This window comes from Bos grunniens, chromosome X, assembly GCF_055505025.1.
Source record: "Bos grunniens cultivar Pamir isolate PY7600 chromosome X, Bosgru_T2T1.0, whole genome shotgun sequence".
Taxonomy (NCBI): domain Eukaryota; kingdom Metazoa; phylum Chordata; class Mammalia; order Artiodactyla; family Bovidae; genus Bos; species Bos grunniens.
The window spans coordinates 8,745,010-8,770,202 of NC_141194.1; the positions used below are offsets into that span (position 1 = coordinate 8,745,010).

General features: G+C 39.7%; 1 protein-coding gene across 8 annotated transcripts in view; it reads right to left on the reverse strand.

Moving 5' to 3' along the window:
• Positions 1-25,193, reverse strand: part of ARHGAP6 (Rho GTPase activating protein 6) — a 541,445-nt gene that overhangs the window by 154,819 nt on the left and 361,433 nt on the right. Inside the window, exon 1 of one of the 8 annotated variants that reach the window (XM_086386893.1) lies at positions 5,488-5,632. The exons of the other annotated variants lie outside the window; for them this stretch is intronic. Coding sequence (XP_086243019.1) covers positions 5,488-5,547 — 60 coding nt within the window. The 5' untranslated portion in view covers positions 5,548-5,632. Of the gene's footprint in view, positions 1-5,487; positions 5,633-25,193 lie in introns of those variants that run through there. 8 annotated transcript variants of the gene reach the window in all.

A 25,193-nucleotide genomic window follows, 5' to 3' on the forward strand; every position in this document is an offset into this window, starting at 1 on the left:
CTACATTTCCAGAACATAGTGGCCTCTAGCTGTGTTCCACATTGCTTTAATAAAACAGCCATCAGCCTGTATTTGTTGTGAAATTCTTGTTAATTGGAATTTTTAGTTGTTGTTTTGTGATTTGCCTTATAATTTCCTTTGCTCTCTTTTGATCTAGAGCCTTATCACTAGGGAGTCACTGGCTGAAATTTACTTCTTCCAAAACACTTCCCTGCTGGGAAGAATTCATCCTGTATTCATATGAAACACCTGATTCTTCTAGAAATAAAAAACACTTGAGAAATAAGATGGGCTTCCCTGGTAGCTCGGACAGTAAAGAATCTTCCTATAATGCCGGAGACGTGAGTTCAATCCTTGGGTCAGGAAGATCCCCTGGAGAAGGGAATGGCTATCCATCTAGTCTTCATCTGAAACACCTGACTCTTCTAGAAATAGATAATGCTTGAGGAATAAGATGGGGCTGGGAGTGGTGAGGACAGAACAGGTTGGGGTGAGAGGAAAGAAATGGTCATCTAGGTCCCAAAATATCTCCCTCAATAAATCATGCCTGAATCACCCATCAAAAAAAAATCAAGATTAGTGAAGGCCCCTTACAAATAACAGGCCCTAGGGTCAACAAAAAATAGTTCAAGGTGCAGCATTTATTTTCTTTTTCTTAATCAAAAAATTTTACAACAATGTTAACTATCTCCCTCAGAACAGCCAGATCTTGTTTTCTTCTTCAAAGAATTTTCCATGCTTTGAATTTGTCTGTGGAATGTGGGGGTTCTGGGGTCACAATCGTGACCTTGGCCTATCTGCTGTGGAAACTTGGATGAGTTTCTTGCCTCTCTATGCCTCAATTTCTTCATCTATAAGTGGTACTAACGTCCATCTCTGAGTCCTTTTATGTCAACACATTCTCCCACTCATATTCAGAAAGGGGGAGCCTTCTCCCGGATCTATAGGCGTGCAAAGGGGACACCACACAGGTGGAAGCCGGGACTGATACAGAATCTGAAACTATGAAAGCTTTCTCTGCCAAAGGCTCCAAAGTTGAACACAACTGCCTCATGTCAATGTGCCATCTCTGACAGAGCCAGCTGAACACCTCTCTCACGATGGCTATGCTCCATGGTCCCTGCCTTCTATCTGACATCCCGAGAGGCTGTTCTTCGCCACCTCTAAGGTCACTCTAAAGGCAGCAGGAGAGTAAATCCACCAGGAGGGCAGTATGGGCTCACTGGCGGCCAGAGCATTAGAACTTCTCCCTCGGAATGTCTTCTTTTACCTTCTTTGTAAGGCCTGGCCCCCGTATATGGCGACTTCCAACTCTGAACCTTTCCTTGTCACTCTGGCATTGGTCTCAGCTCAGCTAATTCCCCTCTAGGCATTTCTTTACCAAACTGTGTTTCTTTAGAGCGGGGGTACTCAACCAGGCAGCAGTGCTTTCCAGGGCATGTGCGGCAATGTCTGGAGTCACAATGTGGGGATGCAGATGGGCCTGAAGTGGTACTATCAGTGTCTAGTAGGGAGAGACCAGGGGTGCTGCTGACCATCCTCAACGCACAAGACAGACCGCCCACGACAAAGAATGATCCAGCCTTGAATGTCAGCACTGCTCGTGCTGAGTAACCCTACTCTGGAAAAGAACACCAACACTGAGTCATGCTGTGTGTTCAAAACCTAACATACAGAAAGATTGAGACTCTGGACAAATGTCTGAGTCGGTATGCATTTTAAAAACATCACTGAGAAAGAAAACCCAAAGCTCACATCTCAGTTAGCAAACTTGCTATAGGACCTCATACAAAAGGATTTTCACTTTCTGTATCAACTGCATCAGAAAACTCTAAACAGCTTGGGGAGTGACCAGGCTGTTAAAGAAAATGTGCAAGATGAAGAGATGGTCATTCTAGGATTAAATCAGCTGAGTTCTCTAAATCAAGGCAATTCTGCAGAAATTAGAATAGTTACTTGCTTCTTCTGAAGTTACATAAAAGTGGTTGTGTTAGCTGAGTAAGAAAGGAGGAGAAAAATAATCAGATCATTAGCCATTAGAATAAGCACTGAATTAGAGCTCATTTAGTTTGTTTGGGAAACATCTGGTTTTTAAATTTGCTTGAATTTGGCAGAATAACAAGATAAGTAGTGTGTGCAAAGAGTGGGCAGGAATTTAAGATGCCTTAATTCTCATGATTTTCAGAACCATCACTCTCCCAATATTTGATGAGTAAAGTTTTGGGCACAAAATTATTACCAAAAACCTCTGACAACCATGGGAATATAAAGCAGTGTGATGTAAGTAAAGGAGACCTACTTTGATTGAGTGCAGACCTTAGGAAACCTACAATATTTGAGGGACTCAAGACACAGAACATCTTATCTGTCCAAATATCAAACTCAAGACACTCTTTCAAATGTGATTAAGCCCCTCCCTCCTGGCCTCCATACCCCACAAATCAGGAGAATGGCCATAAACGAGCTTCAGCTCAATGCCTCCTCATCTGGAGACCTTTTCTTGTTGGTCCATACAGGCTGGAGTGCTCAGGCCTCGAGGTTTCCCAGGATATGTTGGGTGTGCCTCTATTTCAAGAAACTACTTGTTTCTACTTTTGTCTCTCTACTAACTGGTAAACTCCTTGAGGGAGATTTAGAAAAATATCTAGAAGCTGGTCGGTATGCTTAATATCTACTCAAGGAACTGTCATTTGCATTAAAAAGTTACCGCACAGTCCTATAAAAGTAAAGCTAATAATAATAACATCAAACATTTACTGGGCTCTTGTTATAGTCTAGGCACTGTTCTAAGCACGTGACATGTATTGGCTCCTTCAATTTTCACAAGCTTGTAGAAGAAAACTTGTCTCTGTCCTCAGTTTATAGATGAGGAGGTGTTCAAACATTCAACTTGAAAAAGAAATGAGGTATTTCTTAAAACACAAACCCTGTCCCATGTTTGATGAGTATCACTTAAAAGGTTAACTAATTTGTCATCTGCTCCTAGGATCCTAACTAAACCAATTTATATTGCTAACAGCAAATATAAATTCAACTGATCAGAGTCATAAAGCTTGTCTCCTCTTGCCACTTAATTTTTCCTGCCCATTTGACCTCCCAAGGATGTGATAAAGAGCTCATTGTAAAGAAAGCTACAGAACTCTCAATCCGATAACTCCTCTGCAGTTGTTGTGAACCACCACACATGGGGAGGAAAGCTCTGCAAATATAGGCAAGTATCCCCACTCCAGGGCATCACTGCCATGGCAACCAGGAGAGAGTCGTCCATCCCAGCTGTGAGTGTGAACCTGAGCATGAACGGCCCTCACCCTTTCCTTGGCTCCAAAAGGTGGGTTGAAAACAAACACAAGTCCAGACCTTATAGGAACAGCTAGGTGCTGTCTTTCATTGATTCGTTCAGAGAAAGCTACAGTGGGAACTAAGGACATCTAGAAAATTCAGGCCTTGACCCTACATTATCTTGCTTCCCAGGAGGCGCACTGAACTCATACCCAACACATGGAGAGGCCATTTCAAGTGGCATTTTAAAGTTCACTGAGAATGGTCAGAACAGGGAGGTTGCTGACATATTCTTCCCAGGACATTAACTCAGAACTAATTGGCTGGCATACTTTCTCTACCCGGCACTTGATGTACAGATTAAAATACACGAAAAGGTTCAGTATCTCAAGAGCCTCCTGCATTGAAGCCTCCACAAGTCCTAGCTCTCAAGGTGGCACTCCCAACTGGCTCCCCCACAGCGTGCTGACTAGAGAAGGAAACGTTTGTGAATTTGCACAGTGACATGCAGAAACAAACTCAGGCTCAGAAGGAAGATTCACAAAATCCAATGTTCTCCCTGTCATCAGGAACTTGGGCTCAACCTGGTTTCCACAAATACTTTGTTCTTAATCTGGAAATAGCCACAAATGACCAACTGCAAATTATTTTTTTTAATAGAAAAAACAGTGATGGATTTTTAACTATATTTACTGAACATTACTTAAATGCACAATTCCTATCAGTAGGATTTTCGAAGAGAGTTGGAAAACAAAAGGGGATTTACTGCCTTTGTGGCTCATTTTCCCACAGGTAGAAAAAACTGTCGGACGAACAGTGTTAGGTAGCTTGGAACCTGCAGTCACTGCAGCTTGAGTTGATTTCGGTTATAGCTGCTAATACTGTAAATAACCAGAATTGCAGTATTTAAGTCTTTGCCCTTCTTTCAAAATGGATCATTCAACAGATTGTAAACGACGGTGACTTAAGACAAATAAATTTTCTCCAAAAGTAATTTGGTTTTTAACAAATTAAATAATTTTCATATATTTACAATACTTAATATATAGATAGTGACAATGTGCGCACGATAGGGAAGAACTCCACATATGAATTGAAGTAGATGGTCATGTAGTTTAAGGTAAGAGATGGCTGATCTGTAGGAAGGCCTGTGGCTTCACCTTCTTGGTGTTAAAAACATTCATCAAATAAGCTAATGTTTAATATGATACCCTCTGTTCCTTTAGGAAGGATTCAAAGAAACCTTTACTTGTAGCTATATAAAACCAGCAAGTATCTAAGCTCTGTGAACACCTTCAGAATATTCTAAATTTTAGGTCTTTCTATGAAATCATAAAAAGCTGGACCCACACAAAACAAGGTTTGTACCAGAGGTTGCAAGCAGCAAAACCAAGGCTTTCTGCTTTTCTCCATCAGTTATCTGTCTTTGCTGCATGCAAGAGTCAGACCACATTTTGAGGTTTCACATCAGTATCCATTCTGCTTGTAAATGTCATAGAATCTTCATCCTCCATTGTACTGAGGGGAAGGGCAAGATTTGCCCTTTTCCTGAATTTTCATCATTATATGGCATCCAATGATCCAGACCCAAAGAGAAGCTCAAAAGCAAAGGTACTTAGTCTCGGTTCTACCACGGACTAGCCAGGTGACACTGCCATCGTCAAATCCACTACTACATTCAGTTTCTTTGTTTCAGAAAAATATTGCAATCAAAGGCCACTAAGATGCATGCAACACTAACAATATAAGCCAATGTGCATTGCTAAGGTCAAATTGCATCCATTTTTAAATACTGAAAAAACAGCCAAAAGGAAAGGTGCCGAAGAAATGGCAGATCCTTACTGAGATTTGCTTTACGTGTTCAATAAAAATATGAGTGTCTTGGCAATGATATGTAGCATTCCAGTCAGCCTGGCTTGAAGGCTCTGAACCTTCTCCTAAAGCAATAGGCAGAGACATCTGAAGTGTCATTTGAACCATCTGAACTTTGAAGCTGAAAGAGACTCAGGTGCTGGCACCAGCTGAGTCAATCCCTCCAAAGTGACTGCTGCTCTCATCCTTTCCTGCTTGTGTCTACCTTCCCCGTTGCAGCTCCAGGACTATTACCTCATGAAGCCATCCACGATCTTGTTGGCTTGGGTCCTGCTGCACTTCAGGCAGGAGGCACAAACACACAGAGCCTGAAATGTACACACTGTATCTTCTTACCTCTGCAGGGTCCTTACACCTCAGCAGCAGCAGCAGCTCCAGGCAGAACTGACCTCCCATCCTCCCCAAGCAGAGCCCCTGGTCAGTGTGGGAACAGAGGAGGAGGCTGGAGACGGGGATACTGCTTGGGGAGCTGAAGGAGCCAGGCAGGCAGGCTCCCCAGCTGGAATGCGTAGCTAGAGGCCCTGGGAGGGAGAAGGCCTGGGGTCACTGTGATCCTCTGAGTCAGACACCCTGGGGAACTCTCAGCTCTGAAAGGCCTCCTTTGGCACACAAGGCGGAAAGGCACAGAGAACTTACTAGGGGGAAAGTTCTGAAAGTTATAATTCCAAGGTAAATGGTTACATGGGTGTATACCAGTTTAAAGTAAATGGTAGAGGTGCAATATGAATGCTGGAGGGGGCACATCATTTACATGATATGCTAATTCTTATATCTGATAAGGGACTTGGACCCAAAATATATAAAGAAATCTTAAAGCTCAATCATAAATAAACAAATAACCCAACTTTCAAATGGGCAAAACTCTTAATAGACATTTCTCTGAAGGAAATATACAAATGACCAATAAGGATATGAAAAGAAAGATGCTTGACAGCATTAGCCATCAGGGCAATACGAATCAAAATCACGATGAGATACTCCATTACACCCACTCAGATGGATACAAAGAACTGTTGGCAAGGAGGTGGAGAAATTGGAGCTCTCATACGATGCTGGTCTGAACGTAAATTCTCTGGAAAACAGTTTTCAGTTTCTCAAAATGTTAAATGTGAAGTTCTCAAATGACCCAACAATTCCACTCCTCACTATATGCCCAAGAGAAATGAAAATATTTATCCACACAAAAACTTGTACACAAAATGATTCACAGCAGAATTACTTACAATAGCCAAAAAATTGAAACAACCCAAACGTCCATCAGCCAATGAATAAGTAAACAAAATGCGACATACCTATACAATGGAATTACTCAGCCATAAAAAGGAAAGAAGAACTGATACATGCTACAGTGTGGATGAACCTTGAAAACATTACAGTGAATGAAAGAAGCTAGACACAAAAGATGACATATTGTATGATTCCAGTTCTATGTTGCTGCCGCTGCTGCTGCTGCTAAGTCTCTTCAGTCGTGTCTGACTCTGTGCGACCCCATAGACAGCAGCCCACATGCCCAGAATAGGCAAATCTGTAGAGTGGCAAAAGATTAGTGGTTGCCAGGGGCTGAGGCAGACGGGAAGACTGGGGGGAGCAATGACTAAGAGGCACAGGGTTTCTTTTGGGGCTGATGAAAGTTTTGAAATTGATGGCAGTAGTTGTTGCAAAACTCTGACTACACTGTTAAATTATACCCGTTAAATGAGTGAATTGTAAGGTATGTGAATTAAACCTCAATAAAGCTGTTTCATTAAAAAATGGAGTGTTAGCTCTTGCTTATTCCCATGCCACAACACTTCCCCAATTACACTGGGCTCCTCTGAGATCACCATGACTCTGGCAAGTTCACCTATGTGGCTTGCCAGGGGCCATGGTGAGACAGGGCTTCTGTCAAGCATAAGCTGTAACTCCTGGCCCCTGGCAAGTCAGGACCCTTCTCCTCAGCTTCCTTTCTAGGACACTTCTGCTAAGACTTCTGCTCCAGCTTCATGGTTTGGCTCCTTTCCGCCCTGACTCCTTCGTTCCCTGGTGGTGACTCCCTTCCCAGCACACCCACGGTTCCCATTGGTGAAAGTCCTTCCAAACTCACACTTGTTCTGGTATCGCATGGAGCCACGCTCTCCAAATACATGAGGTGTGACTTAAGCACAGTGGCCCCTGACAGCACAGTCACTTTTTCATAGCTGAAATTCAGTAATTAATCGTTACTCTTTACCTTGTTTTTTTCTTGAAGAAAAAGGAGCTATTTTTTTTTTTGAGCATTAAGCTCTTGTGCATTTTTACAATTATAAGTAAAAAATTATCAGGATGAAATTATCAGGATGCCAATGAGGCAAGCAATTCAATGAAGAGAAAATCACAATGTTCACTGGGTTAAAGAGATTCAACATTCTTATATAATTTTATCATTCACAAAGAGAACTACATTAGAGTTACTGACATTTTAATTAATGATACTCATTATTATTATTATTTGTTTATTTCCATAGCCTTTATCTTTCCAAACTATTCTTGGGCACAATATGCCAGTGCCCAAGAACATCATTTTCTTCCTGATAACTAGTTATACCCTGTCCCCTGCTCAAGATTTTGTTTGAATCAGAGCATTCTGATATTAGGACAAATGTCTTAAGAGAAAGGTTCACAAGAGGCCCCAATTAACAATCATGCATAGTGTTTGGGATTTATCACATTTTGGACCATTGTGTAATTTTTACCTATTGGATTTGTTGGAAATTTTTCAACCTTTAAAAGTTCTTAAAACTATTCATTTTTATGTAAATCAAAACTGCCATGAAGTCCCACTTCACATGGGTCAGAACGGCCATCATCAAAAAATGTACAAACGCTAAACGCTGGAGAGGGTGTGGAGAAAAGGGAACCTTCCTATACAGCTGGTGGGAATGTAAGTTGGTGCAGCCACTATGGAGAACAGTATGGAGGTTCCTCAAAAAACTAAAAATAGAGATGCATGTGATCCTGCAGTCCCACGCTTGGGCATATATCCAGAGAAAACAATAATTTGAAAAGATGCATACACCCCAATGTTCACTGCAGCACTTTTCACAATATCCAAGACACAGAAACAAGCTAAATGTCCATCGACAGATGAATGGGTAAATAAGATGTGGTGTATATATATAATGGAATACCACCAGACATAAAAAAAGAATGAAATAATGCCATTTGCAGCAACATGGATGGACCTAGAGATTGTCATACTAAGTGAAATAAATCAGAAAGAGAAAGATAAATAACATATGCTATCAGGTTACAGGTGGAATCTAAAATAACACAAATGAAGTTATCTTTGAAATGGACTCACAGACATAGAGAACAGACCTGTAGTTGCCAACAAGGAGGGATGGATTGGGAGTTTGGGGTTAGTGAATGCAAGATAATAACAAGGTCCTACTGTAGAGCACAGGGAACTATACTCAATATTGTGTCATAAATCATAATGGAAAGGAATATGAAAAAGAATATATACATATATATGTATAACTGAGTCACCTTGCTCTAAAGCAGAAATTAAGCTCATTGCAAATCAACTATACTTCAGCAAAATAAATGTTTTAAAAAATTATTCATTTTTATAAGTTGGTACCACTGCCCTCTGAAGAACATCGGTAGAGCAGAAGGCTTTCCCATCTGAGGATAAGCAAGGTTGCAAATGACTGTTCACAATAGACCCTGTCTGTGTTCATTCTGTGCCAAAATGTTCATACAGGCTTTTTCTCAAACGCATTTGAGTGCTGTGTGTAATAGATGTCATATAATAAAACTCAGAGGCACACGCTATGTTACTTTTTAAGGAAAAAAAAGTAGGGGGGGGTGATCAAAGGGTTTAACAATTTTATTCACTGGCTGATATTCAGCGACTCTGAAAATTTGGCCACTGCTCAGGTTTGTGAATTTCTATGGAAAACGAACTGTGTTTGGCAAGCTTGATGAAATATGAAGCTGATAAAAAAATGTTTCATGCTTTCTCAAGACCTTATGCCACTAACTGTGTGGGATTGGAAAAACTGTTCAAATGTCAATTTAAATGTCACTTTAAACACTGTAAATAAATGATTTTCTATACCCATATGAATTAATATAATTCTGTTGATTTCAGACCATAACTTGAACTGAAGTTTCTTTGAGTTTTAACTAGGAAATGTTTCATGGAGAACATGAACTTCAGAGTAGACAAGTTGAGCTCAGTTGAGTTCTATTCAGAATCAGAAATGTTCATGCAATGCATTATTTTACACTATGGAGAATTGACTGAAAACTCAATTGACACAAAGGTTGTTAGGAAGCAGGTCCTGAACTCAAAAAGAAAGGAGTAGGCCAAAAGAAATAAAACATTATTGGAACAGTTCAAATCATTATGTAAAAGAACACTGTGGTGAATTCCGTTGCAGAGTTCATGACTCGTGAACATTATCTCCAAACCAGTCATCTCTGAGTTTTATAGAGTCGACTATCCAACTGCCTTCTTGACCCTTCCATCTGGTATCTCAGGGTCATCTCAAACTTCACTTATCCAATGCTGAACTCTTGACTTTCCTTTCTGGCAAATGTCTTTGTGCCTAAGCCTCCCACGTCTTAAGAGGTGTTTGTAAAGCATTTATCTCAGTGCCTGGCATGCAGATCTGCTCAATAAAGGTTGATGACGATGATATTGATGATGATTGATAGTGATGGAAGATGATTTTTATGCATCCAATTAGTTGAGCCAGAAACCAAATGGTTTTTCTTAATTCTTTTCTTCACTTCTTGCCTCACATTTCATCTATTCCCAGTTTCTGTCAACTCTGCCTTCAAAAAAAAAATTCAGGAAACCAACCCCTCTTCTCCAACTCTGCTGTCATCATCCCACCTCCAGCCTCCATCATATTTCTCTTGAACAGCCTTCTAGCCAACCTAACCATGTCCACTCATGCCCTTGCCCTTGTTCCTTCTTCCCAGAGGGGAAACCAGAATGATTTTCTTAAACACAAACCTTCATTACCAAAACACATATGGTGCTTGGGTCTGGAAGATTCCTTGGAGGAAGGCATGGCAACCCACTCCAGTATTCTCATCTGGAGAATCTCATGGACAGGAGAGCCTGGCGGGCTGTAGTCCATGGGGTCACAAAGAGCTGGACACGATTGAAATGACTTAGCATGCACCATATGGTGCTTATCATGTATTTATGAAATATGTTAAACATCCTTATGAAGTAGATACTATTATTACTTCCATTTTACAGGTAAGGGATTGAGTAAGGAGGGCAAAGCCACAATTCACACTCAATCAGTTTGAGTCCAGAGCTGGGCTATACAAAATACCATTCCATACCCAAGCTTTAAAAAAATAACAAACAAGCAAAGACTGTCAGTTTGCTTCACTTAGAATACAGTCCATCTGCAAAGAAGTGCCCTGAGCAAAATGGTCCGGACTGGCTTCCTCAGCCACCCCATCATTCCTCTGTCTTTCCTCCTGTTGCCCTGACACTCATAAACAAGACGAGCTGGGTACTGCACAGGGGTTTCTCTTTGTGCTGTTCCTGTGCCTGAACTGTTCTTCCTAGGAATTTTCATAGGCCTGCCTCCTCATTCTTGATTCTTTAATCCCACTCCCTTGCTAAAGGCTTCTCTGACCTTCTCAGTCTGAAATCAATGTTCCCTGGTTTCTTGATCTCAACATTCCATTGATTTTCTTCTCAGCACTTATCTCAGCTTGTAATTGTTTTCATATGCTTGTCCATTTGTCTGTTGACTGTCTCTCCCATTGGTCTGGAGGCTTCACAAGGATAATATTGTTCATGACTCTATCTCCGCCACTGAGCATATTGCCCTGCACATAGTGCATGCTGAGAAATTTGATAAAAGATTGGATGAAGACAAGAAGGCTTTGGTAATATGAAATATCCGCTTAAACCACTGGTTCTCCAAGTGTGACTGGAATCACCTAGGGATGCCTTTTTTTAAAATCAAAGTAGAGCGCCAGGACTGTTATTTTAAGCACTTACTTTTGAGGCCTATCACAGTCTTGTAGAGAATTTTTATAATTTTGATTTTGACATGATTTGGCAATGAGTAACTCATAGCGGAGAAGGCAACGGCAACCCACTCCAGTACTCTTGCCTGGAAAATCCCATGGACGGAGGGGCCTGGTGGGCTGCAGTCCATGGGGTCACTAGGAGTCGGACACGACTGAGTGACTTCACTTTCACTTTTCACTTTCATGCATTAGAGAAGGAAATGGCAACCCACTCCAGTGTTCTTGCCTGGAGAGTCCCAGGGACGGAGGAGTCTGGTGGGCTGCCGTCTATGGGGTCACACAGAATCGGATACAACTGAAGTGACTTAGCAGCAACAACTCATAGAATTCTTGTTTGGCTGTTATTTTTAAGTTATCATTGTGTGTTTTCAGGAATACTTGCTAGGAGAGAAAAATGTACATTATAAATCACTTTTACATGTGATAAGATTGTTAAAAATACTGACAGTGAAATTGCCATACTATGCTTTTAGGTAAGAATTACATTATTACCTTGGGAGCCAATAATTTCCTTTTCAAGCTTGTAGACATTTGTGGGGGCTCCTGGAGAGCTTGCGGTTTCCAGGCCCCATAATCAGATAATGGTGTGTAATGGACAAAATGGACCAGCTGGAGTCAGCCCTGAATCAACCACAACAGGACTCCTGCCCAGGAATCTGCATTTTAAGAAATTTTCCGGAAAATCCTACACAAAATTTGAAAGCTATTCTTTTCTCTTTGTCTAGACTTATGTGTGTTGTTTTAGAAAAATATACAACATAAAGCAGTGTCCGCTCTTTAAATCTGTGGTTCAATTCTGCGAAATCCAAGATAATGTTTCACATAAAGGAAAAACATGCACTACTAATTAATGTTAAGCTCATTATGTGTCCAGAAATGCAGATTATCAATAATTTTTTCAGGAAAATGAATCATCTTTGTTAAATATCTTTTGTGAGCCTATAGGTCCACAGGGGATGAAAGGGCCTGGCATTTCTCACCTGGAGGGGAAGGATGAATCATTTGGCCAGGCTATGTTTTAGGCTATAAGTGGATAGTGTTAAGAAAATTAAAATTGTAAGCAGGAGGGCTTCCCTGGTGGTCCAGCAGTTAAGAGTCCACCTTGCCAATGCAGGGGGCATGGGTTCAGTTCCTGGACTGGGAAGATTCCACATGCTGCAGGGCAATTAAGCCTAGTGCGCCACAGCTACCGAGCCCCCACACCTACACCCCATGCTGGAGATGCTGGAGATGAGTTCCTGCCTGGTCCACCGTGACCTTCCTCTCTTCACATGGCCCTTCCCTGCTCAAAATCCTTCCACTGTTCTTCAGTCAGTTGAGATCTTTCAGCACAAGACCCTAGGCTTTCCATGACCTGACCCTAATCCAGTCTTCCGAATCCTTCTCTTGCCCTTCCTCCCAGCAAACCCTGCACTCCGGCTCAACAGAACTGTTCACTCTCCTACTTTTCAGATCCTGTCTTTGCTTTTGTCATTTGCCTTCTCCAGGGTTCCCTTGACCCTCATATTTCCCGTTAAATATCCCATCTGTTATTACTCCCTAATTTATGTAGCCAAGCAGGACCGTTCTTCCTGAATTCCCTGACTTCTTCAACTTCTTCCCAAGCTCCCTCTCTATGGTTTTCCTTAGCTAAGTTGATCTAAGTTCATCCCTCCAGTGACTCAGGCCAAAACCTTGTCTCCCTATCACCTCTGACTTCATATCGTACTCCACAGGCAATCCATTAGTGAATCTCACTGTCATTATATTCAAAACATGGTAGAATCTGACCTTTTCTCATCGTTTCCACTGTTCCACTCTGGTCCAAGCTAAAATCATCTCTCACCTCGATTAATAACAAAAATTTCGAAATGACTCAGCATAGAAAGTGGTTCTGCAAACCCTCCCTAAAATACTCATTTATCATTCCTCCTCACTGAAGATAATTTTCCCTGAGAAAGTCTTCAGATTGTTAGTGAGTCACTTCCAGTCTTATCTTTTTCTAGAAAGGTATTGATGCAGATGACCCCCCAAAAAATAGGGGTGCAGAAGAGCTCTCCCAAATCCCACAGCGGGGACTTGGATTGCTACAGAGAGTGGTTATTCTTTGGCAGTTCACAGGATTCTTAATGAGACCTAAATTGCCCTTTTTTGCTCAGAACAAAATAGTACTGTTCCACGAAGTGTGTTTATTCTTCATGTGGACACAGTGTGTAGAGTGGGCATTCGCATATATTTAAGGGCCAAATGAGCTGATCTTGGTAATATCACCCTTCCTGCCCATAACTGATCCTGGAACCCAGATGAAAGCATGTGAATAAAAGGTGTCTGGAGGCTTATGCAAAATCTTGCTTTGACTGTTAGCAAGAGACACAGGAAGACGGAAACATTTTCTTCCTCTCTGTCAGGGTTTCTCAACCTCAGCACTGTTGACATTTGGGTCATCTGTCATGGGGACTGCCCTGTGTGTGAAGAATGCTTAGCAGCAACACTAGCATCTCCTCAGTTGTTAGAATCAACGTCTCCAGACATTGCCAGACATTGTCTCCTGGGGGTGGATTACCCCAAGTTGGGAACCACTGCCCTAAACGTCAGATTTATTCCCAGACTGCCACAGGTTCTCTCAATAAGAGCTTAGAGATATTTAATCAGTCAGTCAGTCAGTCAGTCGTGTCCGACTCTTTGCGATCCTAAGGACTGTAGACTGCCAGGCTCCTCTGTCCATGGGATTCTCCAGGCAAGAAGACTGGACTGGGTAGCCATTCTCTCTTCCCAACCCAGGGATCAAACCCAGGTCTTCTGTATTGCAGGCAGATTCTTTATAGTCTGGGCCACCAGGGAAGCTATAGAGATGCTTAGAGAAACATAAAGTCAAGAGAATTGCAGGAAAAAGACCAGAGTCACTGAATGAAACCCATCATACTTGTGAAATTTTGGATGACACAAGCCTCAACAATTCCTAATTATTTAAGCTGGTTTAAGTGGGTTTTCCCATTATTATCAGTGAGGAGCATCAAACTGATCCAGGGTCTACCATCACAGTTCGCAGCACGTTGCTTTATTCCAGGGCACCCTGCAGCTTGCAGAAATGAGCCAAGTCCCAGCTTGGGGCACAATTCCATGGGTTCAGCTTTATGTTTAGGACAGAAATAAAATGGCTCACTTTCCCATTTGTTAATTACTGCTTATCCACATTTGTTATAGAATTGTATAATTTCAAAGCAGGAAGTGATTTTAGGGAAGGAGAATTAAGCTAAAACCAACGTCTATGTTTATCTTCAAAGGAAGGCTTTCCAAAGAGGATTAAGCCATGTGCCTGCAAATATCAGGAAAAGAGCCATTATCCACTTCAAAACACTTCCTGAGCATGACGAGTCACCATACATCTTGCGTAAAAAGCAAAGGGAGATATTTTCTTATGTATATTTCTTATACACTTAAATATTCATTCTTCTTAAATAGGAATTCTGCATGGTTTCAATGACTAAATCAATTATCTATTTACAGTGAACTTCTTGTCATTTCTGTGCTCAGATCTGTCATTTAATTTTACCATCTATTTTTTTAAACCTGAAAACTGATGCACAAACTAGAGCTGGCATAATTAACAGACTATTCTATTTGGGGTATAGTGGGGAGGAGGAGAAGATAAAAAATTGTAATCCATTTCTTATGACTTTTATTTCTATGTACTATTAGTTTACATTATTGTTGCTTATTATAAAAGCAACGTAAGCTTACAATTATAAAATCATAAATATAAAAATAAGCAAAATGAATAATATTTAATAATCCATAATCCAAGAATCAATCACTGATTATACTTTAGTGAATATTCTCCCAAATATTTTTCTTGCATATTGAGATATTTCTTCCCAAATTGTATCATATTATTTTGAAATCCCCTTTAAGGTATTTTAAAACTTTCTTTTAATCAGATGTTTAAGTTGTTCCTATCATGACCCCATTGTAAACAGTGATTCATATGAATGGCTGGCTGAAAACGAGTTATATATGCTCAAAAATAAAAATGCAAGAGTAAAACACAGAACAAAAAAAATTCTACAACATGGACTGAAAATCATTGGCATCAGAGTTCTGCTATCATCCACTTGTACATCCAATCACAGAAAGCAGCCTCAAAGAGGACAAAGGAGAAAGAGAAAAGCAGCCTTGCAGCAAAGGAAACTACCCCTGCGACAGACATGGTGGGACAAACACTACATAAACCTAATGGAGAAGCATGCCACAAATGAGTCCCAAGCAGAGTTTCCTAGTTTGGAAGTCATAAAGTCATTACCTAGGAAAAAAAACAAAACAGGCTGTCTTCAATCATACAATTGTGAAAAATAAATAGCTTGCTCCTCTACAAAAATCCTGTGATGGCAATTTCAAATAGCTAGATTTGCATATATATCCACATGTCTATGTTTATTTATATTTATATGTATTTATATCTGTACTGATGCCTATTACCTACGTCTATATCTATAAACATACCTGTAACTGTACCTGTATATCCATTCACCCATCCATCCACTGCCCATCTACATACCAGTGGTTCTCAGACTTGAATGTGCATCAGAATCCCCTGGAGAGCTTCTTGTTAAAACCAAGGTTCCTCTATCCTGTCCCCAGCTTCTGATTCAGCACGTCTTTGACACAATCTAAGAATCTGCATTTCTAGTAAGTTCCCAGGTGATGCAATGCTGCTGGTGTGAAGCCTACACTTTGAGAAGCCCTGCCTATGCTTTATCTCTCATTACCAATCTACATTTTAGTGAACATATGGTTATCCCCACATGCTTGAATTTCATTATCATAAATTGTTAATAAAAACCATAGTGTTACATACTATACAAAACAGATATTATGGTGCTTTCAAATTCTTTCCACTTAATTCAATAAAGAATTATAAGATATAAAAATTATCACCATGTACCTTCTTCCTCCCAGGAGAAAAGTTAAATTGTGATACATTTCTTGCTTTTACTTGGTTCTCACTGCATTTGGCTTTTAACTTGATGTATTTACATCTTAACGATTCAGATTTATTTTCCAAACAGTGAGATGAAACAGGGACGACGCAAAGGCAGCTTCATTTTGAAATTGGCCAAGCTCTTGTAAACAAGCTCTTGACGGAGCAATTTATAATTCTCTAAACAGTTGGGGAAAATATCACACAGAAAAGCAGATGTTATTCTCCTAACTTCTCTTTCTCTCTCTTTTTTTAGGTCTACAGTACTGAACCAACCATATTACCTTGAGTAAATGTTGGCTTCGCTGGATGTCAACCATGTTAGCCATACTCAAGATGCGGTTCAAAGAGCAAAGCTTATCAGACAGTTCTGTGGCCTGCTTCCTCATGTTCATTTGATAGCGCTTGACTTAGGGGTTGTGTTGGCTCAGGTTTGCAGCATGCAATGGGAACACAGTTCCCCAGATGCCAACTTTAACCTAAATAAAAGCTAGGCCTGCATTTCTTCAGGGTTAAGTTAAAGAATACGGGCTGTGCTGTCTCAGACCCCAGTGGGTACCAGTTAGTGGGAGACAAGATGTATACACAAGGAAATGTTATTGGTGACTTTAATGGGTAAACAATTGTAGGACTGAGAAAAAGAAAGTCACTTTGCTCTCGTGCAGTTGGGAAAAACCTCATATTCCATTTGTTCAAATCCTTGAGAAACAAACGTTATTTCTCCAGAAAGTGAAATGCAGACATTGAAAAGGGAGGCAAATTTTTAAAGAAGAGGTCATAGTAAAGACTGTCTGAAGGAGGAGTTAATGTGTGACAAGAGGAATTAATCCCAGGAATGATGAATGCCACTACTGAAATGATTATAAATTACAGGCTACCTGCAACCTATCCTGAATGTCTTTCATGTGAGAACAGGATAGATGGAAGAATGGGGAAAAAAACTTGTGCCCTAATGGAGAAAAAGGAAGATGTGTGCTTTGAGCAGTTCAGAAAAAGTCTCTCTTTCTACCTCAATATATCTGTAGATCAACAGATGTGTGTGCATGTACACACTCACATCAAACTTTGTGGAAAAACTCCAATTTATCTGTAAGACCCTCTCATTCCCATTAAGCATTCAAAATGCTGCTAATTTCAAATGTTTCAGCAAGTAGCCACTGAAACAATGATACAGACAGCAATCATTGTTTAAACTCAACATTCAAAAAACTAAGATCATGGCATCTGGTCCCATTGCTTCATGGCAAATAGATGGGGAAACAATGGAAACTGTGAGAGACTTTATTTTCTTGGGCTCCAAAATCACTGAAGATGGTGACTGCAGCCATGAAATTAACAGACGCTTGCTCTTTGGAAGAAAAGCTATGACAAACCTAGACAGCATACTAAAAAGCAGAGGCATTACTTTGCCAACAAAGGTCCATCTAGTCAAAGCTATAGTTTTCCCAGTAGTCATGTATGGATGTGAGAGTTGGACCACAAAGAAAGCTGATTGCCGAAGAATTGATGCTTTTGAACTGTGGTGTTAGAGAAGATGCTTAAGAGACCCTTGGGCTGCAAGGAGATCAAACCAGTCAATTCTAAAGGAAATCAGTCCTGATTATTCATTGGAAGGACTGATGCTGAAGCTGAAGCTCCAATAATTTGGCCACCTGATGTGAAGAACTGGACTCATTGGAAAAGACCCTGACGCTGGGCAAGATAAAAGGCAGGAGGAGAAGGGGACAAGAGAGGATGAGATGGTTGGATGGCATCACCGACTCAATGGACATGAGTTTGAGCAAGTTCTGGGAGTTGGTGATGGACAGGGAAGCCTGGTGTGCTGCAGTCCATGGGGTCGCAGAGTCGGACATGACTGAATAACTAAACTGAGTCAGCAATACTGAAGTAAAATTGCCACTAAAAAAATGTCAAAAAGAAAGTACTAATAGGCTGTAATAATACAAATATCTGCATTTTAACATTTACAGCTGTATATGTGTTAGGTTCTGTTTTTTGTGTTAAAGACATCCCCAATATAAAAAGATAATTTATTGCAAATTGTGAAGATAATTTACTGGAAGCATTACAATAGTAGAAATGGCAACTATAAGAGTTTTCATATGCAACAGTTGGCCTATAGTTTTAATTTGATTAGGCACAAATTTAGTGGCAAAATGCTATTTTGAAGTAAAAATTAGTACACAAGATGCAGTAAGTGAACATTTTCCAAAATGAATATCTTTTCTAAAGATGTGTAATCTTTAAAGAATAGTGAGATAAATGCTACTCATATGGAACTTCCCAATACAGTGAATGCATGCATGAATAAAAGAATACATTTTAAAAAATCTGTTGGTTCTTAGATCTTACCTCCCAGAACTTCAACAGATATCTCATACACACACACACACACACACACACACACACACACACACTCATTTTCAAAGTGAATATAATCCTATTTTTAAAACAATTGTGCCAAAAGAAGTTATAACTACCCATCACACCAAAAGATGCACAGTTTGGCTATAGCAGCTTCCACACTGTTCAAATTAAGATCTTAAAAGCACAATAACACACAAAGCAGTTATCAAAACAAGTTTGCTTCAGAATTCAAAAACACTTGTCACAGGAATAGAGTGAAACTTTTAACTCTCATCGTTAATATAAACTGACCATAAATATCACAGCTGCTGGTATCTTAGCAAGAAATCTTTATGAAGGAATTGCAGTTAAAATGATAGCTCTAGAAAATGAGATAAGTGACCAACTAAGGAATCATCTTTTCTTTGTACTGTGATGAGACATACATGAGTAAAACAGCTGGCATCCTCAGTGAAACACTAATGTCAACTTTAGAGATGCAAAATGTCCCACGTCTGAGGAACATCTCAAAAAATTGTTGGAGAAAAAAGAAAATATTTTAGTGAATCATCTCTTGCACAGAGTTTCTCAACCTTGGTATTCCTGACATTTGAGGCCAGGTCATTCTTTGTCATGGGAGGCTGTCCTGTGCATTGAAGGATGTTGAGCAGCACCCCTGGTCTTCACTCCCTAATGCCAGAAGCCAACCACTACCTCCCAATTCTGACAACAAAAATGTCTCCAGACACTGCGAAAGTGTTTTGGGGTGGGAGTGAGGGAATTCTTCCAGTTAAAAGCATTGACAGCACACATTTATATAAACTTGCTTGATTAATTGTAGTAAATATTATAAAACTGTTCAAAAGTTTATATTCATCAGAACTCATTCTGTTAATTTTGCCAAAGTGTTGTATACAAATTTTTGTATTTTATCACAACAGATTGACAAATCTGGAGTGACTGCTTTTTAGACATAGAAATTATTAAAAGCCATTAAAATACTTCTGATGATCTTAAGAAAATTCTAAAGATTCTCATCCAGCATTTGTAATTTGAGGCTTAAACCGAAACATTATCAGTGTTTTGCAAAATGCTCTCTCCAGAATGAAAGCACAGATTGTGTTATCATTGGAAACCGCATGGGAATGATGTTGCTTATGTTATACTTTAAATGAAGGAAAACAATCTGTTTCTCCTATTTGGACAGAGTCTCAGAGTAATATTACTGAGGATGATATACCTTGAAATTCTAAAAGTTTTACATTAATTATCACATATATCATAGGTAAATATTGATAATTTATATTAATTACTTAGGAATCAGTTGGCAAAAACTCTCTGTAAGGAGATTATTTCAGAAATAGTCAATTGCAATAACCATTTAAGTGAGATTTTACCCTTAAAATTTGTCTTAGTAGCACTTGCTAGTAAAATGAACAAAGAAAAAGTATATGCAGGTCAAAGGTGGTTGACTCTACTTAGATTTTTAATCTGAGGAATTGATTTTCCAAATAAGGAAAATAGGCAAATTTTCTTAGCCAAATTTATTTAAAAATATGTGACTACATTACTTAATGATAATAGATCCAGAGATTAAAATACTTATCAACAACTATGAAAATTATGATATACTCACTGACATTATAGAAGAATTATTCAAATTTGACAAGAAATGTCAGGAAATTTTAAGGATAATTATTGAACAAGTCAAGTGAGGACAAACTGCCCACTTCAATAATAAAACAAAATATGAACAGTCTTATTATTTTCTAAATTGTTTATTTCTTTTTATAATTTTATGATAAAGATGATTTATTTATCACTAAGTATAATCATATTATCATATCACCAGAAGACATTTCATATAATTAAATGTATATCAGAATAAAATCTTTGTTAGTCTGTACAATAAATTATTGGTTCAGAAAATTCTGTCACTCTGTTATTCACATTCTCACGCAAATAAACATCTTAGACCTAAATTTTCACTTTGCAATTATTTGACATTTATTATTGAAATTATAAAAACTAAAATATAAGAGTCTAAAATAGATTTCATTTGAAAAAGGAAAACATCCCAGATGAAACTTCTTTAAAAAAAATATAGTTCTATTTTTCTTGCTAGCTTAGTAATTCTCAACTAGAGTGACTTCCCACCTTAGAGGACATTTGGGGATATATGGAGGCATTTCTGGGTATCACAACAAGGGGAGGTGCAGTACCACTGGCATTTAGAGGGTAGAGATCAGGGATGCTGCTAACATGCCACAATGTATAGGACAGCCCTTCATTAAAAAAAAAAAAAAAAATCTGGTCCCAAAGATAATAGTGTTCAGGCTGAGAAACCTTGCTCTAGATGAAAGTATTTCTTGGTTTAATTTGTGTAACAAAGCAAGAATCACCCAATTCAAATATGATGAGAATCCCTTATTGGAGAGTATGTTATTACCAAAGACAGTTTTCTTCCTCCATGGAAGGCAGAAATTTAACTACCCTTCTTGTTATTGTTGGCATCTTTGGGAACAAGAAACAAAATGGAAGATTGAAGGGACAATAGAAGCAGTCTGAAATGAGTAATCCTTACACTGCTATTCTCTAATTGAATATATCTTATTTGAGCAGAAAGTATGTATTAATACTTTGATACTAAGGGAGAAGCAATGCCTTCACTGCAAAACAGGAATTGCTTGACATGATAAGAAAAATGCATCACAAAAATTAAAACAGCTAAAGCTTAAGCAATGAGTTTGACTAACTATCTTTTTCCCCACCCTGATGTCAGCCATAGTGATATTCTGTATTGCTTAGGATTCACTATAAAAATCGAACTTTTAACAGCCCTAAGTAAACATCTTCATTTTCCACAGACCTAAGTGATGGCAGAGTAATATGATTGCTTACAGCTGCAAATGCCTCATCATGAACTAAACACTTGTTAAACTCTGGCTAAAATTTCTCTTCACTGGCTTATTAGTGTCTTTTCCAAATAAAACCATTTTTTAAACTAATTCATTAAATAATGCCATGGTAGAAACCCTTAATTAAGTCATGAATAGACAATGCAAATAATCCACATATTACACAATAAATGCACATTAAATTAAAACAAAACAAACTGTGTTCCTAAATATAAATTACTTTATCATTTTAAACTAGGAACTAGCAGTGTGTAAATTTCTCATGTTTTACTCCACCCAAAGGAAAGAAAAATAGAAAACATCATACTATGAAGGGAAAAAGAAATTTCCTGTGTGTTTACTTTTCCTGGGTGTCTATAAGTTTTTAGGTTATGGGTCACCACCACTTCAGGAAACTGGTGTCAAGTTTCAGAATGGGTTAGGAGTGAGAAGGTGAGGTAAGAAAAGGGCATCTGGCATTCATTCCTACTAAGAAAGAAACAAAGTCTGGAGAAATAACTCCAGCAAGAATGAAGGGATGGAGCCAAAGAAAAAACAGTACCCAGTTGTGGATGTGCCTGGTGATAGAAGCAAGGTCCGATGCTGTAAAGAGCAATACTGCATAGGAACATGGAATGTCAGGTCCATGAATCAAGGCAAATTGCAAGTGGTCAAATAGGAGATGGCAAGAGTGAACGTTGACATTCTAGGAATCAGCGAACTAAAATGGACTGGAATGGGTGAATTTAACTCAGATGACCACTATATCTACTACTGTGGGCAGGAATCCCTTAGAAGAAATGGAGTAGCCATCATGGTCAACAAAAGAGTCCAAAATGCAGTACTTGGATGCAATCTCAAAAACGACAGAATGATCTCTGTTTGTTTCCAAGGCAAACCATTCAATATCACAGTAATCCAAGCCTATGCCCCAACCAGTAATGCTGAAGAAGCTGAAGTTGAACGGTTCTATGAAGACCTACAATACCTTTTAGAACTAACACCCCAAAAAGATATCCTTTGTATTATAGGGGACTGGAATGCAAAAGTAGGAAGTCAAGAAACACCTGGAGTAACAGGCAAATTTGGTCTTGGAGTATGGAATGAAGCAGGGCACAGGCTGATAGACTTTTGCCAGGAGAATGCACTGGTCATAGCAAACACCCTCTTCCAACAACACAGGAGAAGACTCTACACATGGACATCACCAGATGGTCAACACCGAAATCAGATTAACTATATTCTTTGCAGCCAAAGATGGAGAAGCTCTATACAGTCAGCAAAAACAAGACCGGGAGCTGACTGTGGCTCAGATCATGAACTCCTTATTGCCAAATTCAGACTGAAATTGAAGAAAGTAGGGAAAACCACTAGACCATTCAGGTATGACCTAAATCAAATCCCTTATGATTATACAGTGGAAATGAGAAATATTTAAGGGACTAGATCTGATAGACAGAGTGCCTGATGAACTATGGATGGAGGTTCATGACATTGTACAGGAAACAGGGATCAAGACCATCCCCATGGAAAAGAAATGCAAAAAAGCAAAATGGCTGTCTGATGAGGCCTTACAAATAGCTGTGAAAAGAAGAGAACTGAAAAGCAAAGGAGAAAAGGAAAGATATAAGCATCTGAATGCAGTGTTCCAAAGAATAGCAAGGAGAGATAAGAAAGCCTTCCTCAGCGATCAATGCAAAGAAATAGAGGAAAACAACAGAATGGGAAAGATTAGAGATCTCTTCAAGAAAATAAGAGATACCAAGGGAACATTTCATGCAAAGATGGGCTCGATAAAGGACAGAAATGGTATGGACCTAACAGAAGCAGAAGATATTAAGAAGAGGTGGCAAGAATACACAGAAGAACTGTACAAAAAAGATCTTCATGACCCAGATAATCACAATGGTGTGATCACTCACCTAGAGCCAGATATCCTGGAATGTGAAGTCAAGTGAGCCTTAGAAAGCATCAGTACATCTGTGTCTCTTTTGCTGTCTCACATACAGGGTTATCGTTACCAGTCCAGGTTCGATGCATGATACAGGATGCTTGGGGCTGGTGCACTGGGATGACCCAGAGGGATAGTATGGGGAGGGAAGTGGGAGGGGGGTTCAGGATGGGGAACACATGTACACCCGTGGCGGATTCATGTTGATGTATGGCAAAACCAATACAATATTGTAAAGTAATTATATTAAAAAAAAAAAGAAAGAAAGCATCAGTACGAACAAAGCTAGTTCAGGCAATGGAATTCCAGTTGAGCTATTTCAAATCCTGAAAGATGATGCTGTGAAAGTGCTGCACTCAATATGCCAGCAAACCTGGAAAACTCAGCAGTGGCCACAGGGCCGGAAAAGGTCAGCTTTCATTCCAATCCCAAAGAAAGGCAATGCCAAAGAATGCTCAAACTACCACACAATTACCCTTATCTCACATGCTAGTAAAGTAATGCTCAAAATTCTCCAAGCCAGGCTTCAGCAGTATGTGAACCATGTGAACCAGATGTTCAAGCTGGTTTTAGAAAAGGCAGAGGAACCAGAGATCAAATTGCAAATATCCGCTGGATCATGGAAAAAGCAAGAGAGCTCCAGAAAAACATCTATTTCTGCTTTATTGACTATGCCAAAGCCTTTGACTTTGTGGATCACAATAAACTGTGGAAAATTCTGAAAGAGATGGGGAATACCAGACCACCTGACCTGCCTCTTGAGAAACCTATATGCAGGTCAAGAAGCAACAGTTAGAACTGGACATGGAACAACAGACTGGTTCCAAATAGGAAAAGGAGTACATCAAGGCTGTATATTGTCACCTGCTTATTTAACTTATATGCAGAGTACATCATGAGAAACGCTGGGCTGGAAGAAACACAAGCTGGAATCAAGATTGCTGGGAAAAATATCAATAACTTCAGATATACAGATGACACCACCCTTATGGCAGAAAGTGAAGAGGAACTAAAGAGCCTCTTGATGAAAGGGAAAGAAGAGAGTGAATAAGTTGGCTTAAAGCTCAACATTCAGAAAACAACGATCATGGCATCTGGTCCCATCACTTCATGGGAAATAGATGGGGAAACAGTGGAAAAAGTGTCAGACTTTATTTTTGGGGGCTCCAAAATCACTGCAGATGTTGATTGCAGCCATGAAATTAAAAGACACTTACTCCTTGGAGGAAAAGTTATGACCAACCTAGATATCATATTGAAAAGCAGCGACATTACTTTGCCAACAAAGGTCCCTCTAGTCAAGGCTATGGTTTTTCCAGTGATCATGTATGGATGTGAGAATTGGACTGTGGAGAAAGCTGAGCACTGAAGAATTGATGCTTCTGAACTGTGGTGTTGGAGAAGATTCTTGAGAGGCCCTTGGACTGCAGGGAAATCCAACCAGTCCATCCTAAAGGAGATCAGTCCTGGGTGTTCATTGGAAGGACTGATGCTGAAGCTGAAACTCCAGTACTTTGGCCACCTTATGCGAAGAGCTGACTTATTGGAAAAGACCCTGATGCTGGGAGGGATTGGGGGCAGGAGGAGAAGGGGACGACAGAGGATGAGACGGGTGGATGGCATCACCGACTTGATGGACATGAGTCTGGGTAAGCTCTGGGAGTTGGTGATGGACAGGGAGGTCTGGCATGCTGGGATTCATGGGGTTGCAAAGAGTCAGACACGACTGAGCAACTGAACTGAACTGAAAGGAGCCATGCATTAACTTGGTGCCCATTCAAACATTCACTGATAGTTTACACTGAATCCCTGACATTACAAGAAAATCATTCTTGTGTTGTGAATGCTGTTGTTTTGG